This window comes from Myotis yumanensis, unplaced genomic scaffold (genome assembly GCF_028538775.1).
Source record: "Myotis yumanensis isolate MYYU_CA2020_CCGP unplaced genomic scaffold, mMyoYum1.0.hap1 SCAF_13, whole genome shotgun sequence".
NCBI lineage: Eukaryota > Metazoa > Chordata > Mammalia > Chiroptera > Vespertilionidae > Myotis > Myotis yumanensis.
This window is the reverse complement of record NW_027223764.1, coordinates 24,121,317-24,142,258: the sequence shown is the minus strand read 5'-3', so window position 1 is coordinate 24,142,258 and position 20,942 is coordinate 24,121,317. Positions and strand designations below refer to the sequence as shown.

At 38.9% G+C, this 20,942-nt stretch overlaps 1 protein-coding gene across 1 annotated transcript in view; it reads left to right on the top strand.

The window, feature by feature from the left end:
- The first annotated feature begins 2,133 nt into the window (after positions 1-2,133).
- The window catches only part of KIF11 (kinesin family member 11), a 48,953-nt gene continuing 30,144 nt past the window's right edge, over positions 2,134-20,942 (top strand). The window contains exons 1-9 of the mRNA XM_070432697.1: positions 2,134-2,339; positions 9,882-10,014; positions 10,321-10,418; positions 10,503-10,581; positions 11,592-11,777; positions 11,893-12,017; positions 13,389-13,479; positions 16,505-16,747; positions 18,766-18,861. Coding sequence (XP_070288798.1) covers positions 2,263-2,339; positions 9,882-10,014; positions 10,321-10,418; positions 10,503-10,581; positions 11,592-11,777; positions 11,893-12,017; positions 13,389-13,479; positions 16,505-16,747; positions 18,766-18,861 — 1,128 coding nt within the window. The 5' untranslated portion in view covers positions 2,134-2,262. The remainder of the gene's footprint in view (positions 2,340-9,881; positions 10,015-10,320; positions 10,419-10,502; positions 10,582-11,591; positions 11,778-11,892; positions 12,018-13,388; positions 13,480-16,504; positions 16,748-18,765; positions 18,862-20,942) is intronic.

Here is a 20,942-nt window from a genome sequence, read left to right as displayed (position 1 = left end):
CTCTCCCTTCTTCTCTGAAATGAATAAAAAAATATATAAAAGAAAAAGATCCTTCCCTTTGCTGAGTGAATGCAGTGTGGAGAAAAGAGCACAAATAGGGAGACCTATTAAGGAGGAAGTTAAGAATAGTTAGTTGTTCAGGAAAGAAATAAAAGAGATTTGAACTAGATTGGTGGGCAGGTATAATAAAACCAACAGAACTGCACTGGATATAGAGGACAAAGGTTTGGTTAGTGCCATTTGTCTAGATAAGAAAGATGAGGGTGGAGATAAGGAGGATAAAGAATTCCACTTTGGATAGTTCCATTTAAAAATATATATATATATTTTAAATATATTTCTTTATTGATTTAAGAGAGGAAGGGAGAAGGAAGAAGAGATAGAAACATCAATGATGAGAGAGTCATTGATTGGCTGCCTTCTACACAGGCCCCCACTGGGGACCAAGCCCGCAGCCCAGGCATATGCCCTTGGCCGGAATCGAACCCTGGACCTTTCAGTCCGCAGGCCTACGCTCTATCCACTGCGCCAAACTGGCTAGGGCAAAAATATATATTTTTATTTATTTCAGAGAGGAATGGAGAGGGAGATAGAGGCAGAAACATCAATGATGAGAGAGAATCACTGATAAGCTGCCTCCTGCACGCCCCCTACTGGGGATCGAGCCCACAACCCGGGCATGTACCCTTAACCCGAATCGAAACCGGGACCTTTCAGTCCGCAGGCCAACGCTCTATCCACTGAGCCAAACCGGCTAGGGCTGGATAGTTCCCTTTTTGAGATGCAGGTGGACCTTCTAAGAGGAGATATCAGTAGACATCTGACTATGCAAAATCTCCATTGACCCGCGATCGAGGCTTTAGATGTAGATGAATCTTGGGGGGAATACGGGGCCTGAGAGCTTTCCACTCGACCTGGCCGTTAACTTAAGAAACTAAAATAATATCTAGGTTCCTGTGTGCTAAGGGTAGCCAAGAAGCGCAGCTTCCAGGACTGGCTATGGCGAAAGCCCATAATCCGGTCTTTCCTTGACTGCGACTCACACCTAAAGGGGCTGAATCACAGCAAGCGTGTGCCAAGGCGCCCCTAGTGCGCATGCGGAAAGCCGGAGGTCACTGAGCGTGGACCCACCCCCGAGCGCTGCCTGTTGGGATTTGTAGGCTGACTACGGCCGACGTTTGCGCAACCTCCTTTAGACGCCCACGGGATGCTGCTCCAGGCACTTGGCGGAAAGCGCGCCCTGAGTCTGCATCAGTCCCTGCAAAATACAAGTCAGAAAGCGCAAATCCGATTATCCTTTCCTGCTTGTAATCGTTTAGCAATGGCAATGACTTCTCATCAGTTAAAGGATAAATTCAGAGTCCTAAAATGACATTCAAAAATGACTTTCATCAGGAGTTGGTGGTACCCGTGGTAGCCTTCTCTCTTAAATATTCTTCCTAATTATTCTTCAAGACTATACTGGACGCTGCCTCCGACATAGGGGCTCGTTTGGACCTCTCTTCTGTGCTTCTGTAGCACCCTCTTGCAATTCTTTCTTAAAAATATGTATTTTTATTGGTTTCAGAGAGGAAGAGGGAGAGATAGATAGAAACATCAATAATGAGAATCATTGATCAGCTGCCTCTTTGCACTGAGCCACGGCTGCCGGGTCAATTCTTTAATAATAATTATAATCATGGCCAGTCTTCCTGAACACTTACTACATATTCTAATCTATGCTATGTTACCGTGTTAGCTCATTAATCCTCACACAGCTGTCTGAAATGATTGCTATTATTTTTATTTTGCAGATGAAGAAATTTTGGTTTAGAGCTGTTATGTAATTTGAACAAGGTCGCGTTCAAGTATCTTGTTTACTCCCGGGAGTCTCTCATTGGATTACGAGTTCCAGCCCTGCACGGACGTACCAGATTTTTACTTTCCCGTGGGCCACGCCCCGAGGGCGGGGCTCTGGTGACGATGTCTCGTCCCATGGTGCCTTGCGCGCCCGCTCTGCAATTGGCCGGGCGGCTGGGCTCTTTTTTCAAATTGAGGCGCCTAGTCGTTGCTCGGTTTCCTGGCATCTGGCGGAGGCGAGATCGCTGATTTGACGGTCCCGGCTGGTGCGGGACTGCCTCGGGGCCAGTCCGAGCCCGCAGTGGAGAGCGGGGACGCCGAACTGCTTCCGTCGATCCCCCCCGCCAAGCCCGCGCCCGGCTGGGGAGGTGGGCATCCCAGCCCGCGCCAGTCCCAGGCCTTGTTTTCTCGGAGGGTCCCGTCATGGCGACCCAGCCGAATTCCTCCACGAAGAAGAAGGAGGAGAAGGGGAAGAACATCCAGGTGGTGGTGCGATGCAGGTAGGGCGAGCCTGGTGGGAAGCGGGACGCTGGGCTTTGCTGTTGGGCTCCCTCCTGCGCGGTCCGAGGAGAGGGATTTTTTTTTTTTTTTAAATTTCTGATGGGACCTAACCTTTCTGCTTCATAGTCCCCCGCATTCTGTTGAATAAAATGACACTTGCCGCGGTGAGGAATAAATTAGTGTCTTTTTCGGAAGACAGGATATGTGGGGGTGCACAGACATTTCCCTTGCACCTTCTGAATCCTTCTAGCTAGGGGCTAATAATTTAACATGAGACGGGTTAGCAGGAGAGAATGTTCAAAGTTTATTATGGAAGTGCATACAGGGAGGCCATAAGAGTGTGAGGCTCCAAGATGCATTGGGCATTTACGGCTTAATATGCCACTTGGGACAAAGGAGAAGGGGGTCGGGGTCTGGGATTTCCAAGGGAAAGAGGCAATATACTGGTAGAGGAAAAAGCAAACTCTTGCCGGACCACCCAGAAACTGGTACACAGAATGAAGATCAACAAACAGGCTTTGCTCGATTTCTGTCTGCTACATTTAATTGTATATCATGGTACCAAGGCGAATGCTCCCTTCCTTTAAGCAGTTTTTGTATCTGAACTCCTTTAGGCGGGTAAGGGGGAGGGTCTCCCCCCCCCCCCCCCCCCCGTCATTTATAACCAGCCTAAAATCAAAATCCCAAAAGGCATATTTTGGGATTGCAAAACTTTGGTCCCCTCCAGATATTTGTGTCGGAAGTTATAGTTTAACCGCTATATTCAGAAGGAGGATTTGATGGTTGTTTTTAGTGCAAAGTGCGTTCTTTTTTTAAAAGTGAAGTCGACAAAGATATGTGTGACTTTTATATGCCACTCCTGCATAGCCATTTTGCAGACGTTTTAGTACTTAAATTGGGATTGCCATCCTCTTCATCACCTCAAAAGCAATCAATCACCTGTTTATTCTAGATGCAATATTTTCTTAATCTCTCCTAAACATCACAGTATTTAAATTTTAAAAATTAAGTTACAGAGTGAGTTTATGTTTTTAAAAGGTCAAGGAGACTGCTTAAGCCAGGATAGCCATGGGCTTGTGCTGCAAGTTGGTCTCCCCTAGAACAAAGGAGACAGCCTTCTCTGGATGGTGGATGGAGGTGTTCAACTCTCCCCTGATTTATTTCCAAATAACTTCCCAGTTTTAAGATTAGATGGTACAGGAAAAACATACTTGTACAAACTGTTGCTTAATTAGAGATTGATTTATTCAGCTTTTTAGAAGCTCTCCACAGTTTACCGGTGAATGTGTGTTTTGCATGTTTGTTGTTGTTTTAAAAACTTTAACAACTTCAGCAAATTTTCTGTAAATCCAAAAGTATTCTAAAATTAAATCTTATTTTTGAAATGTGTCAATGAACTTTCCTAGGTTATCCTTTAGTCTGTTTTGGTGACTTACTTGTAGATGTCAAAGGCTATAGCTAGCTTCTCAACTAGGTGCCAGAGAGGAAATTTAGTGGTAACCTTATGTCGAATTTCCAGTTGCATTCTAGGGCTTCAGTTAATAGTTGCTTATGTTCTGAAGGTTTTTTAAAAAAAATCAGCAGCCTGTTTTAGAAATGAAAAATTTTAGGTTATTTTGCTCCGTTAATAAAGGCAGGCAATATTACATTGCTGTGTGGTTTTATTTTCTTTATTTTTTATTACAAAATATGTCAAGCCTATAAAAAGTTGTAAAGAATACTGCAATAGACATCTGTATATCCATCACCCAGATTCGAAACAAAAATAATCATTAGGGCTGGAGCACCAGTGTATTCATCCCCACTTCCCAACCTTCTTCCTCTACTCCAAGAGTTCAACATTACCCTGAACTTCATGTTTATTATCCCCATAAATTTCAAGCTTTAGCTTAGAGGGGATTTCTTTTACTTTATCACTAATGAAAAGTGCTTAGGTTGTATAGTATAAAGGATGTTTTATCAGATTAGCTTGGCTTTTTTGTTTTTGTTTTGTTTCAAGTAGCCTTTCTAGTACAAATATGTCCTCTATCTTTAGTAAAATAACAATTTAAGCCCTAGCCAGTTTGGCTCAGTGAATAGAACCTCGGCCTGTGGACTGAGGGGTTCCAGGTTTGATTCTGGTCAAGGGCACATGCCCAAGTTGCAGGCTGGATTTCAGTAGGGGGCATGCAGGAAGCAGCCAGTCAATGATTCTCTCTCATCATTGATGTTTCTATCTCTCCCTCTCCCTTCCTTTCTGAAATCAATCAAAATATATATATTTTTAAAAAACTCAATTTAATAGGCCCTCAAGGTGGTCAAACCTTTTCTGTAAAGGGCCCAGGTAATAAATATTTTAGTCTTTTCAGGCCACATATTATCTCTGTCATATATTATTCTCTATTTTTTTCCCCCAGTTTTGACTTTTTAATTCACACAGTTTATTGTACCCTAGGAGGCCAGCAAGATTTCAGGAGAGGAGAGATGACTTCATTACTTGATTATATTGAATACAACCTTTAGGATGTTCTTTACTTGTACAATAACTATATGAAAAAAGTTTTTATTCTATCTATAAATAGCTCAAGATAAAGGTATAACTTCTAGAGTTGAGGAACTGATAGTATGGAGAAAAATTTTAATAAAGAAATAGCTTTGATACAAAGACACACACATACACAAAACACCCTCTCCCCCTTGTATACTCTACAGGTTGGCAGAAACCCTATTAAAATCATAATACAAAGATTTTAGGATTTAAGTTATTTTTGGCATTTTAACCTAAAGTGCTTAGGCAATTTAGGTCTTAACCTATCTGAAGTATTCATATATTTTAAAGTATATCATTGTATTTTTTAATAGGCCCAGACCGTCTTTCCTTACACAGTAACCCAATATGACACCAGTTACCAAATGGAAAAGAAAATTGTGATTCTGTATTAAATCCATAAAGGATATTTGAGAGACGGGACAACTTGGAAAATAAAGACTTCAGAGTTCATTATTCCAAGTTAAGATCTTTTTAGTTATTAGCAGAGGTTACAAATAAGCTGAAGGTAAATTTCTTCAAGTTGCTGCTTATAATTTGCTTTGTTGAGAGAAGACGGTTCCACTAGTCCACTATACTATGGTGCAAGGGTTTTGTTTTATCCTTGAAAAGGTTTTCTGTAGTTGGTATTTTGTCAGCCAGGCGTCACTCCTGCCATACTCCTCGCAGTAGGACATGCGGTCCATGGTGCTGCTGAAACCTTGATTCGTTCACTGGAGGCTTCTAATCATAACTGCTGCACAGTTCCTGCCTGGGCTCTATTGTGGGTGTTTGCTGTTGTTTTGCTGGACATCTTTTACCTGAAGTCAGGAAGATGGTGTGGCCCAATGTTTGAGGTTTTAAGTAGAGGAATGAATCTGCCAGTGTACTGTTGCTGCTGCCACCACTGTTGAACACCCAGTATCTGTTTTTTTTTTTTTTAATATATTTTTACTGATTTCAGAGAGGAAGGGAGAGGGAGAGAGAGATAGACACATCAATGATGAGAGAAATTCATTGATCGGCTGCCTCCTGCATGCTACACACTGGGGATCGAGTCTGCAACCCTTGCATGTGCCCCGACCAGGACTTGAACCGTGACCTCCTGGTTCATAGGTGGATGCTCAACCACTGAGCAACACTGGCCGTGCTGGAAATATTTTTTATTGATTTTTAGAGAGGAAGGGAGAAGGAGAGAAACATCAATGTGAGTGGAATACCCATCCACTGCTCTCCTGCATGCCCTGTACCTGGAATCGAACTAGCAACCTTTGGTTACATCGGATGATGCCCAACCAACTGAGCCACACTGGCTAGGGCTGGAAAGCTTTTTACACCAAAATAGTTACATGGCTGGCTCTCTCACTTTATATATTTTGCTTAAATATCACCTTTATCAGAGAAGCCTTCCCTGACCACTCTAAAATAACAGCAGCAAATACTTATTTTCCCCATCCATCATTTCCTAACTCCTGGTCTGCTTTATTTTCATTTCAAATTTGTCAACACCTAATATATTGACTTGATTGTCATCCCTTCCTGACCCCCAACACACACACTTGGATAAAAGCTCCCTGAGAGCCAAAACCGGTTTGGCTCAGTGGATAGAGCGTCAGCCTGCGGACTGAAAGGTCCCAGGTTCGATTCCGGTCAAGGGCATGTACCTGGGTTGCGGGCACATCCCCAGTGGGAGATGTGCAGGAGGCAGCTGATCGATGTTTCTCTGTTTCTCTCTCATTGATGTTTCTAACTCTCTATCTCTCTCCTTTCCTCTCTGTAAAAAATCAATAAAATATATTTTTAAAAAAAAAAAAAAAAAAAAAAAGCTCCCTGAGAATTGGAACTTGGCATGTTTTGTTTTTCCCCCCTGAAACTTGGCTATGATCACTGCTATATCCCAAATACCTAGAAAAGTATCTATCACATAATAAATGCTTGCTGAATGTTTATGGGATAAATGAATAAATTAAATGCTTGCTGAGTGTTTATGGGATAAATGAATAAATTTAACACTTTTCCACAAGACCACTTTTTCTCCCCTTTTTAAAATTTTTTTTCAATTACAGTTGACATTTAATATTATAGTAGTTTTAGGTATACAGGATAGTAGTTAGACATTTATATGACTTATGAAGTATCCCCCCATAAATCTAGTACCCATACATAGTTATAACAATATTATTGACTAGAGGCCTGGTGCATGAAATTCATGCATGGGTAGGGTCCTCAGGCCTGGCTGGTGATCAGGGCAGATCAGGGCCTTCCGGCTGCAGGCCGGGGCCTCCCTTCCCCAGCTGCCAGCTGCCGGCCAGGGCCTTCCTTTGTTCTGCACCACCCCCCTGGTGGTCAGCGCATGTCATAGCGAGTGATTGAACTTCCTGTCTCCCGGTCAAACTCTCAAGGGGACACTTTGCATATTAGCTATATATATATACATGTGTGTGTGTGTGTGTGTGTGTGTATATATATATATATGTGTGTGTGTGTGTGTGTGTATATATACACATATATATGTATATGTGTATATATATATATATATATATATATATATATATATATATAGTATTACCTATGCTGAACTCTCCATCCTCCTGACTATTTTATAACTGGCAATTTGTACTTGTTTATTTTTGTTTGTTTGTTTGTTTAAATTCTGACCTGAGGGGCATTTTCATTGATTTTTAGAGAAAGGAAGGGAGAGTGAAACATCTATTAGTTGCCTCTTGTTCTTGCTCCAACTGGGCATTGAACCTGCATCTTAGTTATGTGCCCTGACTGGGAATCAAACCCAAAACCTTTTGTGTACAGGACAACGGTCCAACCAACCAAACTACCTGGCTAGGGCGACTGTTTGAATTTTAATAGAACACTAGTGAGGCCAAGGAATCGATGGGTTTATTAATGTCATCAGCAGAAACCGTGCAGTTTTTAATCAGAATAAGAAAATAGTGGCTTGGTAGTACTCTCTTTTGTAATACAATGAGTCCCTAAAGCTCCTCTAGGAGTTTTGATAACTTTTGGGAATGTGTGATCTGTGTGAATTTTTACTACTCTGTCCTGACAGCCTGAATGGTATCCATTTGGTAACTTAATCACATGCAAGAGATTCAAGGTTGCTAAGAATAGTAGACTAATTGGAAAAGCTTTAAGCACATGAGAATTCATGCTACTTTATACTCTTTGGCCTCTCAGTATAAATTGGTTTTGACTTAGTTTTGTTGAACTTCTAATAATGCATGCTGTGGATTACGCGTGCATTGTTTAGGTTTCAGTACATTTGGCAAATGACAGCATTACCAGATATTACCTGGGAGTTGCTAAGTTAAATTTCCTAGGATCACACATTTGGTCTTCTGATCAGTCAAAAATATGCTAGGGAGCCCTAGCCAGTTTGGCTCAATGGTGGATAGAGACTGATGGGTCCCAGGTTTCATTTTGGTCAAGGGCACTTACCTCAGTTGCAGGCTCGATCCCTGCCCGGGTCAGGGTGTGTGCAGGAAGCAACCAATCGATGTGTTTCTCTCTGTCTCTCCCTTCCACTCTCTCTAAAAATCAATGGAAAAATATCCTCGGTTGAGGATTAACAACAACAAAAAATATGCTAGGGAGTGGGGCATGCCAGAGTACATTGCGGTATCCTTAAAATGAAGCAACTTGGCTTGTCTAGTGATGAGGGGAAAGATAATTTCTTATTTGGCATGTCCTTCCATAATATGTGCTGCTTATTGGGGAAAATGAGCTCAAGTCAAGAGTACATCTCTCCCTTTTGCCCAGATGTGTGTTAAATATCTTATGGGTGCTACTATGTGGACTATGGGTGTTTTTTGTTTGTTTTTAGCTTTCCCATCATTCCTCTTAGGGTGACATTTATTAAGCAATATAATTGAACATATTTGAGTGCCTACTGGTTGCTAAGCATAGTAGCAGACTCTGGAGAAACAGTAAACTAAGAATTTCTTGCCCTACACTGCTGGTTGGTTGGTACTATAATGGTTGGCGGTATTACTAGGCCCACTTTTCAAATGAGGAAACAGACGCAAAGTGCTACATTGCCCAAGCAGACTGGCTCCGAGTCCTCACTGTACTGAAATGCCTAAGGAGGAATTAGCTTAGAAGATTACTCCCTCAGGAAGTCTTTGCCATCACCCATGCCTCCTCCATCCTGCCCTGTCCCAATCAGGACCACATGAAATCTTTGCTCTATGTTCCTAACAGTGCCTTTTGCATATCCTTTCTAAACATCACCTCGTTTATAATCATTTGTTTTATGTCACCATTCTCCACTAGACCTCACTGTGAGGACAAACTGAGTTTTACCACATATAACACTTGGAACAGTGAGTGCCTGACACATAGTAAGGACTCTATGCATTAGTCATTTTTTGTATCTATTTTTTATTTTGTTCAGTTACCCACTGGCAGGTTCGTATTTTGAACACAAATTTGGCATGTTCTTTCTACTACATCATAACCTAACTTGATCAGATGCTAAGAATAGTGGAAATGGAATTCTGAAAAATAAGTGTGACATTTTTAAAAAAATATATTTTATTGATTTTTTACAGAGAGGAAGGGAGAGGGATAGAGAGTTAGAAACATCAATGAGTGAGAAACATCAAACAGCTGCCTCCTGCACACCTCTCACTGGGGATGTGCCCGCAACCAAGGTACATGCCCCTGACTGGTATCGAACCTGGGACCCTTCAGTCCGCAGGTCGACGCTCTATCCACTGAGCCAAACTGATCAGGGCAAGTGTGACATTTTTTACAAGTTAATTCTGTTAGCATCTACTCTAAGAAACTGTCAGAATTGTAATGTTTTACATAACTTTGAAAATTTAAAAAGCTAATTTTATTTCTGGGAATTGAAACAATTCTGTTTGCTTTAGCAGTATCATTTAGCTACCATTTTGTCCCTATCACCAGTAGTGCAGTAAAAATGTCACATTGTTCTTGTCTAAGGTATTAATGAAAATTTCATCAGTAACATGATAACTAAAAGCTCTTGAATAACATTATGTATTTCTTTTTATAGACCATTTAATTTGGCAGAGCGGAAAGCTAGCGCCCATTCTGTAGTAGAATGTGATCACGTACGAAAAGAAGTCAGTGTACGAACTGGAGGATTGGCTGACAAGAGCTCAAGGAAAACATACACTTTTGATATGGTACTTCTTAAGATGCTGCTACTTCTCTATTATTCACTAATGTAAAGTTAACATAGTATACATATTTCCTCTAGGTTCTCGTGTACAATGACAAATTTCAGTTGACTTAGAGTTGTCAGTGGTTTCTAGTGAGCTGAATGAGTTAATATATTAAAAATAAAATTATTAAAGTGGGTAATTAAGAATTTTTTTATTGAAGAAATGCTTTGATTTTTTTAAAAACTTTATTTTTATTGTTGACACTATTACAGATGTTCTCCCCTACCCCCCCTTGCCCACCTTCAGCTTGATTTTTTTCCTTTATAGGTTTTTGGCGCATCTACTAAACAAATAGATGTTTATCGAAGTATTGTTTGTCCAATTCTGGATGAAGTTATTATGGGCTATAACTGCACTATTTTTGCGTGAGTGAAACATTTTTCACATTGATGAAAAGGTTTAGATGTATATGTTTGGTTTTTATTTAACATTTTTGTTCATCTTGACAGATATGGCCAAACTGGCACTGGAAAAACCTTTACAATGGAAGGGGAAAGGTCACCTAATGAAGAATATACTTGGGAGGAGGTATTTGTTGCTTATAACAGACTCTGTCTCTAAAGTAGCTGAAATATAACTGAATAAAACTTGGTTGAAGGACTTTGTCTTCAAATAGAGAAGGAGTACCCATGTTAAGTGGGAATTTAGGATTAACTACTACTCTAGTAAAATTAAAGTATATGGTATGGCTTCTGCTTAAGAAACATATTGTCTCATTGGGAGAGACTGGGCCAATACATATGGTACAGTTAAGTGCTCAAGAGAGGGGGCAGAGTAGTTGGAGCAGAATATTGTGGAAAAGTGAAATGTGAGTGTGGCTTGAAGGGGAAGACCTTGCAACGAGGGAATGAATCTCATAAAGTTATAACATAGCAAGGGGCAGTATGGTACTTTATTAATGACCACCTTGTGTGTTCAAGAAATTAAGATTACTGCATTGTCGAATATAGTAGAGAACAAATAGTACATTTCACAATGATTTTCACCAAATGTTTCAATTGATTTAATGACTAAATCAGTTTTCAAATTATTAACATTTGGGTAGGTCCTTTTTTCCTAGAGGTTACATAGTTGAGGCATTAACTTTATATATACATGGAATTGTAACTGTAGGAGATATGGAATAGGCTTAAGGCACAGTTTCAAAATTTAGGGATTCTTAACTATTGTATTAAGGATACTTACACATTTGAGAAACAATCCTGTTTATGTCAGAATTAGGGAATATACTTTTAATGGGCCCTTTTTTCTGATTAAAATGGTGGTGGTATATATTCATGAGAAAAGTTGGAAAAGATTATTGAACTTGGCTTTATAAGCAGCTCTGTTCAGTTGGTTTTTGTGTAATGCTCAGGCATAAAGTGTCTGGGAGGCATGGCAGATTAGTGGAAGGTATGAAGAATAATTACTCTTAAATAGACTTGTAAATGACTTGGCTTTTCTAACATTAGGTTAGCTTTTTTTTTTTTTTTAACAGTTTTAATTCCACATAAAATAAATTCCATTTATTTTAGTCCTTATTAATATTACAATTTCAGGATCCTTTGGCTGGTATAATTCCACGTACTCTTCATCAGATTTTTGAGAAACTTACTGCTAATGGTACTGAATTTTCAGTCAAAGTGTCTCTGTTGGAAATCTATAATGAAGAACTTTTTGATCTCCTTAATCCATCTTCTGATGTTTCTGAGAGACTACAGATGTTTGATGATCCACGTAACAAGGTAACTCAGTCTTTGAGAATGAAATATTTGCAAATTTTACTGTGTGATGCTTTGAGGTGTGTGTGTGTGTGTGTTAAGCAATCTAATGGGTGCTTTTTAAAAAATATTCTGTCAGAGAGGAGTGATAATCAAAGGTTTAGAAGAAATTACAGTACACAACAAGGATGAAGTTTATCAAATTTTGGAGAAGGGAGCAGCAAAAAGGACAACTGCAGCAACATTGATGAATGCATACTCTAGGTAAGAAAGCCATTGTCTTCCTCATGCTCCATTTTATTTTTAGGAAAAATTACAAACTTGGGGAAAGTCAAATTGGGGTGGTCAAAGTATGTGAATCACATACCTAGATTTTATGCTACATTGCATGCCTTAGTAATTGGTTTGAGATTTATAGGGAAGCCCCAATATTGGAAGAATGCTGAAAGGAGAACAAGGACAAGTTGAACTAGAGCGGAAGCATTAAACTATTTTAAAGTAGATTTTTTTAATCTGCTAAATGAAATTGTACATGGGAGCCCAGATTAAAATATGGCTGCTATAGTTGAATTTGGGATGGAATGCTCAGAGGCTTAGATCTTCAGCCTTAAGAAGGTTTACTCTGAGCACTTTTCTGAAGCCACTGTGTATATTTAGAACACAGTTTGAAAAACTTTGGTTTGAGGAAGGATTAGAAGAAAGTCAAATGACTTTATTTTCTTTTTTTCAACTTTATTTAGGTATGATTAACAAATTTGTATATATTTAGGTTGTACAACATGATTTTTTTCCCCCAAATGGCTTCTTGTTAATGTAGGAAGACGGATGATCACTAGCTGACTTTCAAGGGGACAAAAGGCCATATTTGATAGCGCCCTCTATAGGATAAACCCCAAATTCTACAAATGCAGTTTACCAAGTTAGAAGTGAGTTTTTCCCTGTTGGTCTTTGAAGGAAACATCAGAGTGTAATTGAAAGAGTTGTGGGTTGGGAATTAGGTATTTGTGTTTAGTTCCAGTTCTGCAGTTAGTTAAATATGTGGCTTTGGGTAAATAAGTGAACTTCCCTGAATATTTGTTTCCTTGAGCTACAAAATGATTATTAGGACTAGATCTCTTATTTCTTTGCTCCCTTATTGAAAATTTCTACAGTTATAACTGCAATTTTATAAGCAATTATAATTGCAACTATATAAAAATATGTATGTATTTAAAGAAAAAAAAAAGGCATGAAAGTAATTAATATCCTAATTTTAAATTTACATTTTCCTATGATAGCTTTCCATTTTTAAAACTTAAGCTATAAATCAATCATAAAATGAAATTTCCATTCTGATTGGCTTGTAACTTAATTTTATATAGAATTTGGAGAGAGAGAAAGAGAGAGAGAGAAGTATTGATTTGTTCCTCTTATTTGTACACTCATGGGTTGATTCTTATATGAGCCCTGACAGGGATTGAACCTACAACCTTGCCACATCCAGACAATGCTCTAACCAGCTGAGCTACTCAGACAGGGCAGATATTATCTTTCTTTACTTTTGTGGATTTAGATCTTTCTTGGCTGTTTTTAATATTTTATAGAAAGCAGATAATATTTTGTATTATAATGACTGTGTAACTTGATCTTTTCTAGTCGTTCCCACTCAGTTTTCTCTGTTACAATACATATGAAAGAAACTACAATTGATGGAGAGGAGCTTGTTAAAATTGGAAAGTTGAACTTGGTAAGCATCTACCTAAATACCACTGTTTCATTCTTGTATTTTTGCTCCAGCTTTATTGACAAATAAAATTATATGTTTAAAGTGGACAGTGTGATGATTTGATATACATATTCTTTGTAAAATGATTACCACAATCAAATTAACACATTAATCACCTCACATTATTATCATTATTATCATCATTATTTTGGTGACAAAACTTAGGATCTACTCTCAGCAAATTTCAGTATAGTATTATTAACTGTACTAGTGTATATCAGATCCCCAGAACTTACTCACCTTAACACTAAAGGTCTTTTTTTTTTTTTTTTTTTTAAATCTTTATTGTTCAGATTATTACATTTGTTCCTCTTTTTTCCCCCCATAACTCCCCTCCTTCCAGCTCCCACCCCACCCTCCACCCTCACTCCCCACCCACTGAGTTCATCCATAGGTGCATGATTTTTGTCCAGTCTCTTCCCGAATCTCCCATTCCCCTTTCCCCCCCAAGAATAGTCAGTCCATTCCCTTTCTATGTCCCTGATTCATTATAGTCACCAGTTCATTCTGTACATCAGGTTATTTATTCACTTGATTCTTAGATTCATTTGTTGATAGATGCATGTTTGTTGTTCATAATTTGTATCTTTACCTTTTTCTTCTTCTTCCTCTTCTTAAAGGATACCTTTCAGCATTTCATATAATACTGGTTTGGCGGTGATGAACTCCTTTAGTTTTTCCTTATCTGTGAAGCTCTTTATCTGACCTTCAATTCTGAATGATAGCTTTGCTGGATAAAGTAATCTTGGTTGTAGGTTCTTGGTATTCAGCACTTTGAATATTTCTTGCCATTCCCTTCTGGCCTGCAAAGTTTCTGTTGAGAAATCAGCTGACAGTCGAATGGGTATTCCCTTGTAGGTAATTGAGCCTCTTTCTCTTGCTGCTTTTAAGATTTTCTCTTTGTCTTTTGCTCTTGGCATTTTAATGATGATGTGTCTTGGTGTGGTCCTCTTTGGATTCCTTTTGTTTGGGGTTCTCTGTGCTTCTTGGACCTGTAAGTCCATTTCTTTCACTAGGTGGGGGAAGTTTTCTGCCATTATTTCTTGAAATAGGTTTTTAATATCTTGCTGTCTCTCATCTTCTGGGACTCCAATGACTCTGATATTAGTCCGCTTAAAGCTGTCCCAGAGGCTCCTTACACTATCTTCACATTTTCGGATTCTTTTTTCATTATGCTTTTCCAATTGGGTGTTTTTTGTCGAATCTTTGGTTTGATTCTTGCACTCCTCTGGTCTGCTATTGGGTATAATATTCTTTATTTCAGTCCGTGTATGCTTACTTTCTGATTTCTTTATCGTAGCATCGAGGGTCTCATTAGTTTTCGTGAGGCTCTGCACAAATTTATGGCAAGCCCTCAAAATTGCGATTCTTAGCTCCATATCCTCCATTTCTGTCATGTTTTTTTGTCTCCGCATCTTTTATGCTTTCTTGGTGCACCCCCTTGTGGTCTCTGTGCACAGTCTTGTTCTAGCGAAGCCTTAATTGTTGTAGTTAACACTAGAGGGATTTGACCAACAGGCCGACTGGCTGTAGGAATCAGCTGTGGGAAAACTTCAGTCCTCAGGGGAGGTGCTAGTCCAGCCCTTGCCTGAGGCGGTCGGCAAATGGTTGTGCGCAGGGTTTGGGCGGGGCGGGCTCAACAGGGCGGGGGGGAGGGAGCAGCTATGGCCGCTCTCAGTCCGTCCCCAGGGGCTCTGCCTCTCTGTCCCAGCAATCGCTGCAAACCTCGGAGGGGCCGTAGCCAGACAGTCCCGCTTCTCCCGTTTGAGTCTGGGTCCCTAGAAACTCGCCCGGATCTGTAGCCCAGAGTCTGAGATTCGCTCCTGATTGAAAACGACAATCGCGCCCTCAGCTGCCAGCCCGCTTTGCGCGCGCACCCTCACCACCGCACCGCCGTACCTTTAAATTTTCCACACTGCGCCTCCGCTGAGCGTCGGAATGCTGTTGTTTTTGCTTCTAGTTGAAGAGACTCTCCTCAGCCAGCCTTCCCGTGGTTCTGGTTGATGTCCGCTCCGACTTTTAGTTGTATTTTTGAAGTGGTTGTCCACGGCGGCAGTCTCCGGTGTTTTACCTATGCCGCCATCTTCGATTCTCTCAACACTAAAGGTCTTTATCCTATGACCAGCATCTTCTCCCTGTCCCGACCTCTCTGCTTCTGATAACCATTATTCTACTCTCCATTTCTATGAGTTCGACTTTCTCCCCCTCCTCGCTGATTCCACATATAAGTGAGATCATACAGTATTTGTCTTTTTGTCTTGCTCTGTCTGTTTTTTTTCAATTAGCATAATGTCCTCTAAGTTCCTCCATGTAGAATTTTCTTTCTCATGGCTGAATAATATTTCATTGTGTGTATATACCACATTTTTATCTATTCATCCATTGACAGACACTTAGGTTGTTTCCACATCTAGGCTATTCTGAATAATGCAATGGACATGAGAGTACAGATATCTCTTTGACATACTGATTTCATTCCCTTAAGATACTTAACCAGAAGTGGGATTGGTAGTTCTCTTCTATTACTTTATTCTTTTTTTTTTTTTCTAAAATATATTTTATTGACTTTTTACAGAGAGGAAGGGAGAGAGATAGATAGTTAGAAACATCGATGGGAGAGAAACATCGATCAGCTGCCTCCTGCACATCTCCCACTGGGGATGTGCCCGCAACCCAGGTACACGCCCTTGACCGGAATCAAACCCGGGACCCCTCAGTCCGCAGGCCGACGCTCTATCCACTGAGCCAAACCGGTTTCGGCTATTACTTTATTCTTGATCCCTTCAGAGAGCAGCCTGAAATTTTGTACTTCTGGACAATATTTTTATAGTCATTGCGTTATTAGCTTTGTAGTGGGTTGTTAATATTATATAGAAAACTTACTTTGCTGGTTATTTAATATATTATGTATAATATGAGAATGAAAGTCTTCGAGTCCAAATCCAATAGAATGACAACCTTTTTTTTTTTTTTTTTTTAATTCAAGGTTGACCTTGCAGGAAGTGAAAACATTGGCCGTTCTGGAGCAGTGGATAAGAGAGCTCGGGAAGCTGGAAATATCAACCAATCCCTGTTGACTTTGGGAAGAGTTATTACTGCTCTTGTAGAAAGAACACCTCATGTTCCTTACCGAGAATCTAAACTAACCAGAATCCTCCAGGATTCTCTTGGGGGACGTACAAGAACATCTATAATTGCTACAATTTCTCCTGCATCTCTTAATCTTGAGGTAAGCCCTTTGAACAGTATCTGCCAGTGAGGTAGCTGTAATTCATATTTAGCTATCACATTATTTTATTTTCTTTATTCTTTTTTTTAAATTTTTTTTTATTTTATTGATTTTTTACAGAGAGGAAGGGAGAGAGATAGAGAGTCAGAAACATCGATGAGAGAGAAACATCGATCAGCTGCCTCCTGCACATCTCCTACTAGGGATGTGCCCGCAACCCAGGTACATGCCCTTGACCGGAATCGAACCTGGGACCTTTCAGTCCGCAGGCCGACGCTCTATCCACTGAGACAAATCGGTTTCGGCTCTTTATTCTTTTTTAAAATGTTTTTATTGATTTTTTTTTTTTTTCTTAGCAAGGAAGTAAGAGGGAGAGAGAGATAGAAACATCTATGAGAGAGAAACATTGACTGGCTGCCTCCTGCATGCCCCCTATTGGGGATTGAACCTGCAACCCAGGCTTGTGCCCTGGCCAGGGATCAAAACAGTGACCTCTTGGTGCATGGGTCAGTGCTCAATCACTGAGCCACATCAGCCAGGCTCTTTATTTATTTATTTTTTTAAAATTTTCTTAGAGAGCAACATCAATTGGCTGCCTCTCATACACACCCTGACTGGGTATTGAACCTGCAATCTAAGTATGTGCCCTGACCAGGAATTGAAACTGCAACCTTTTTGGTGCATGGGACGACACTCCAATTATACGAGCCACCTGGCCAGGGTGCTGTCTCATTTTAAAAGTTCATCAATTGGCTGAATTAATTCTGTACTATAATAAAAAGAATCTGGACATTGCATGTGGACACATTTAGGAGGACACCACTGAAAAAAATGTCTTTCTCCTTCCTGACAAGAGTTTTTAATCTTAAAAAGCCAGTTGCTTACTGGCTTTTCCCACACAGTCTTCAAAGAAAATTGCTGTGGTCATTAGCAGTGTATGGTTACATGGGATATAGAGATTTCATTGAGGACTTAGAAGTTAAGTGAATGTTAGTGTTTAGCCTGCTTAGAGAGCAGTGAAGGTGGGGTTGGGTGTGTTAGAATAGGTGGGAAAATCAAAAGAAGCAACAAAGATGGCAAAATTGACTCTTACTTTATTGTAATAATCATCTACTTTGAATGGAATTAGAAAAACTTTATAACATCTCTAACTGTCCTGTCCTTAAAAAAAAATTTTATTGAGATATGATTCACATACCATAAAATTCACCCATTATTACTATGTTCACAGAGCTGTGCAATCATTACCAAAATCTAAGTTTAGAATATTTCATCACCCCAGTCTGCCCTAATTCCCAGCCTTTGGTTACTACTAGTCTACTTTTCTTAATCTATTAGATTTGCCTACTCTGAATATTTCATATACATGTAATCATACAATAAGTGTTCTTTTGTGACCAGCTTCTTTCACTTACCATCATGTTTTCAATGTTCATCCATATTGTAGCATGTATCAGTACTTCATTTCTTTTGGTGGATGAGTAATATTCCATTGTATAGATATAGGACATTTTGTTTATTCATCAGTTGATTGAATTCAAAAAATTACTAGATCAAGTTATTATAAAGTTCAAGACCCTAAACATTGAGGAGAAAGAAAAAGATAGGGATGTTTTGAAAAAATCTCTTTTTTAAAAAAATATATATATATTTTATTGATTTTTTTACAGAGAGGAAGGGAGAGAGATAGAGAGAGTTAGAAACATCGATGAGAGAGAAACATCAATCAGCTGCCTCCTGCACATCTCCCACTAGGGATGTGCCCCCAACCCAGGTACATGCCCTTGACCAGAATCGAACCTGGGACCTTTCAGTCGCAGGCCGATGCTCTATCCACTGAGCCAAACTGGTTTCGGCTGAAAAATCTCTTTTTTAAAGGTTGGGTATAATAGTCTTAGTGGCAGATTTTCAGATTAGCTATAACCATAAATTATTACTTATGAGTTATTTTATAGTACATTTTAGGTAACAGAACTACATTCTCATAGTATCTTTAGTAATTGGCTTTTTCATCACAGGAAACTCTGAGTACATTGGAATATGCTCATAGAGCAAAGAACATACTGAATAAGCCTGAAGTTAACCAGAAACTAACCAAAAAAGCCCTTATTAAGGTAATTGTGCATTTTTGTGGAGTAATGTAATCTTGTTTGACAAATGTGAAAATAAGAAATTGCAACAATTATTAAAAGATTTGTTGAATTGCCTATGGTAGGGCTTTTCATTTAATAATATAAACTAAATACCTTGTATGTTAAAATATTTTTTCTAATGCTAACATGTTGACTTTTCCAGCTCTATGAAATCAGCAAAATTTGAAAATATTTACATTTAAGAAGTTTATTTATTTATTTACAACTGAAGGGTAACATGTATAGTTACTATACATTAGGGTATAATTACTGTAACATTCACCCATTTTAAACCTACAATTTAATGATTTTTTTTCATTAAGATTCCATATATTAGTGAAATCATATGTTACTTGTCTCTCTCTAACTGATTTATTTCACTTAGCATAATGCTCTCCAGGTCCATCCATGCTGTTGTAAAGGGTAAGATTTTCTTCCTTTTTATAGCCGAGAGTAGTATTTTGTTGTGTAAATGTACCACAGCTTTTCTATATCCACTCATCTACTGATTGGCACTTGGGCTGCTTCCAAATCTTGACTATTGTAAGTAACACTGCAAAGAACATAAGGTTGCAAATATTCTTTCAATGTAGTGTTTTGGGTTTCTTCAGATAAATTTCCAGAAGTGGAATCACTGGGTCATAAGGCAGTTCCATTTTTAATTTTTTGAGGGAACCCCATATGGCTTTCCACAGTGGCTGCATCAATCTGCATTTCCATCAACAGTGTATGAAGGGCTCCCTTTTCCCCACATCCTCACCATTATTTGTTTATTGATATTGATGATAGCCATTCTCACACATGTGAGGTGATATCTCATATTGACCATCTGTATATCCTCTTTGGAGAAGTGTGTATTTAGGTCCTTTGTCCATTTTTTTTTTAACCTTTAAAAAATTTTTTATTTCAGAGAAGAAGGGAGAGGGAGAGATAGAAATATCAATGATGAGAGAGAATCATTGATCTGCTGCCTCCTGTACACCCCCTACTGTGGGGATGGAGCCCACAACCCGGGCAGGTGCCCTGACCAGGAATCTAAGTGTGATCTTTTGGTTCATAGGTCGACACTGAACCACTGAGCCACACCAACTGGACTAGGCCCATTTTCTAATTGGATTATTTGAGGTTTTTTTGGTTGTGGTTTGAAAGTTCTTCATATATTCTAGATACTAGTCCATATCACAAACATGGTTTGTAGCTTGTCTTCTCGTCTTCTTAAGGACTTTGGTAGAGCAAATGTTTTTGAATTCAGTGTGATTAATTTTTTCCTTTTATAAATTGTGCTCTTGGTGTCAGTTGTAAGAACTCTATGCCTACCTCTAGATCCTGAAGTTTTTTTCTTTTGAAATTTTTGTATCTTTACATTTCACATTTAAGTTCATAATTCACTTTGAATTGTCTTTTGATTAAGGTGTAAAATTTGGATCAAGCTGCATATTTTTTGCCTATTGGGTAGGGAGCCTTTTGGATTGCGTTAGCATCCTTTGTTGAAAAGGCTGTATTTTCTCATTTGAATTGATTTTGTACCTTTGTGAAAAATCAGTTGGGTATATTTTTGTGGGTACATCTCTGGGCTGTGTTCTATTCCCATTGATTTATACGTCCCTCCACCAAAATTACACATTGTAGCTGTGTAATAACTCTTGGAATCATGTAAACAGTTTAAAAGTAAGTTTATAAAAGAAAACCATTTTCTTTGTAAAGTATCTCAAAATTATCAGGCTCTGAGAAAAACTACATTGACTTTACATTTATTATTTTTAAAATATCAGCTCTAAGTATTTATTTTATTTAGACACTTGAATTTTTGAACCCTAGTTATATTAAATCTAAAAATATTTAATAGTAATTTTTTAATATGATAAAATATTCAGCCATTTAAAATGTCAACTGTTTCAGTGTATATACTTTTAAAATAGTTTGTTTTAAGGTCCAAGTAAGGCTTACCCTTTGTAATTTTTGGATTTATCTTTGGTTTCAATACATTGATTCTCCTTTCACCTTTTATTGCCCCTATAATTTATTTGTGGAAGCACCTGTATTTTTTGTCCTTGTAGTATCTT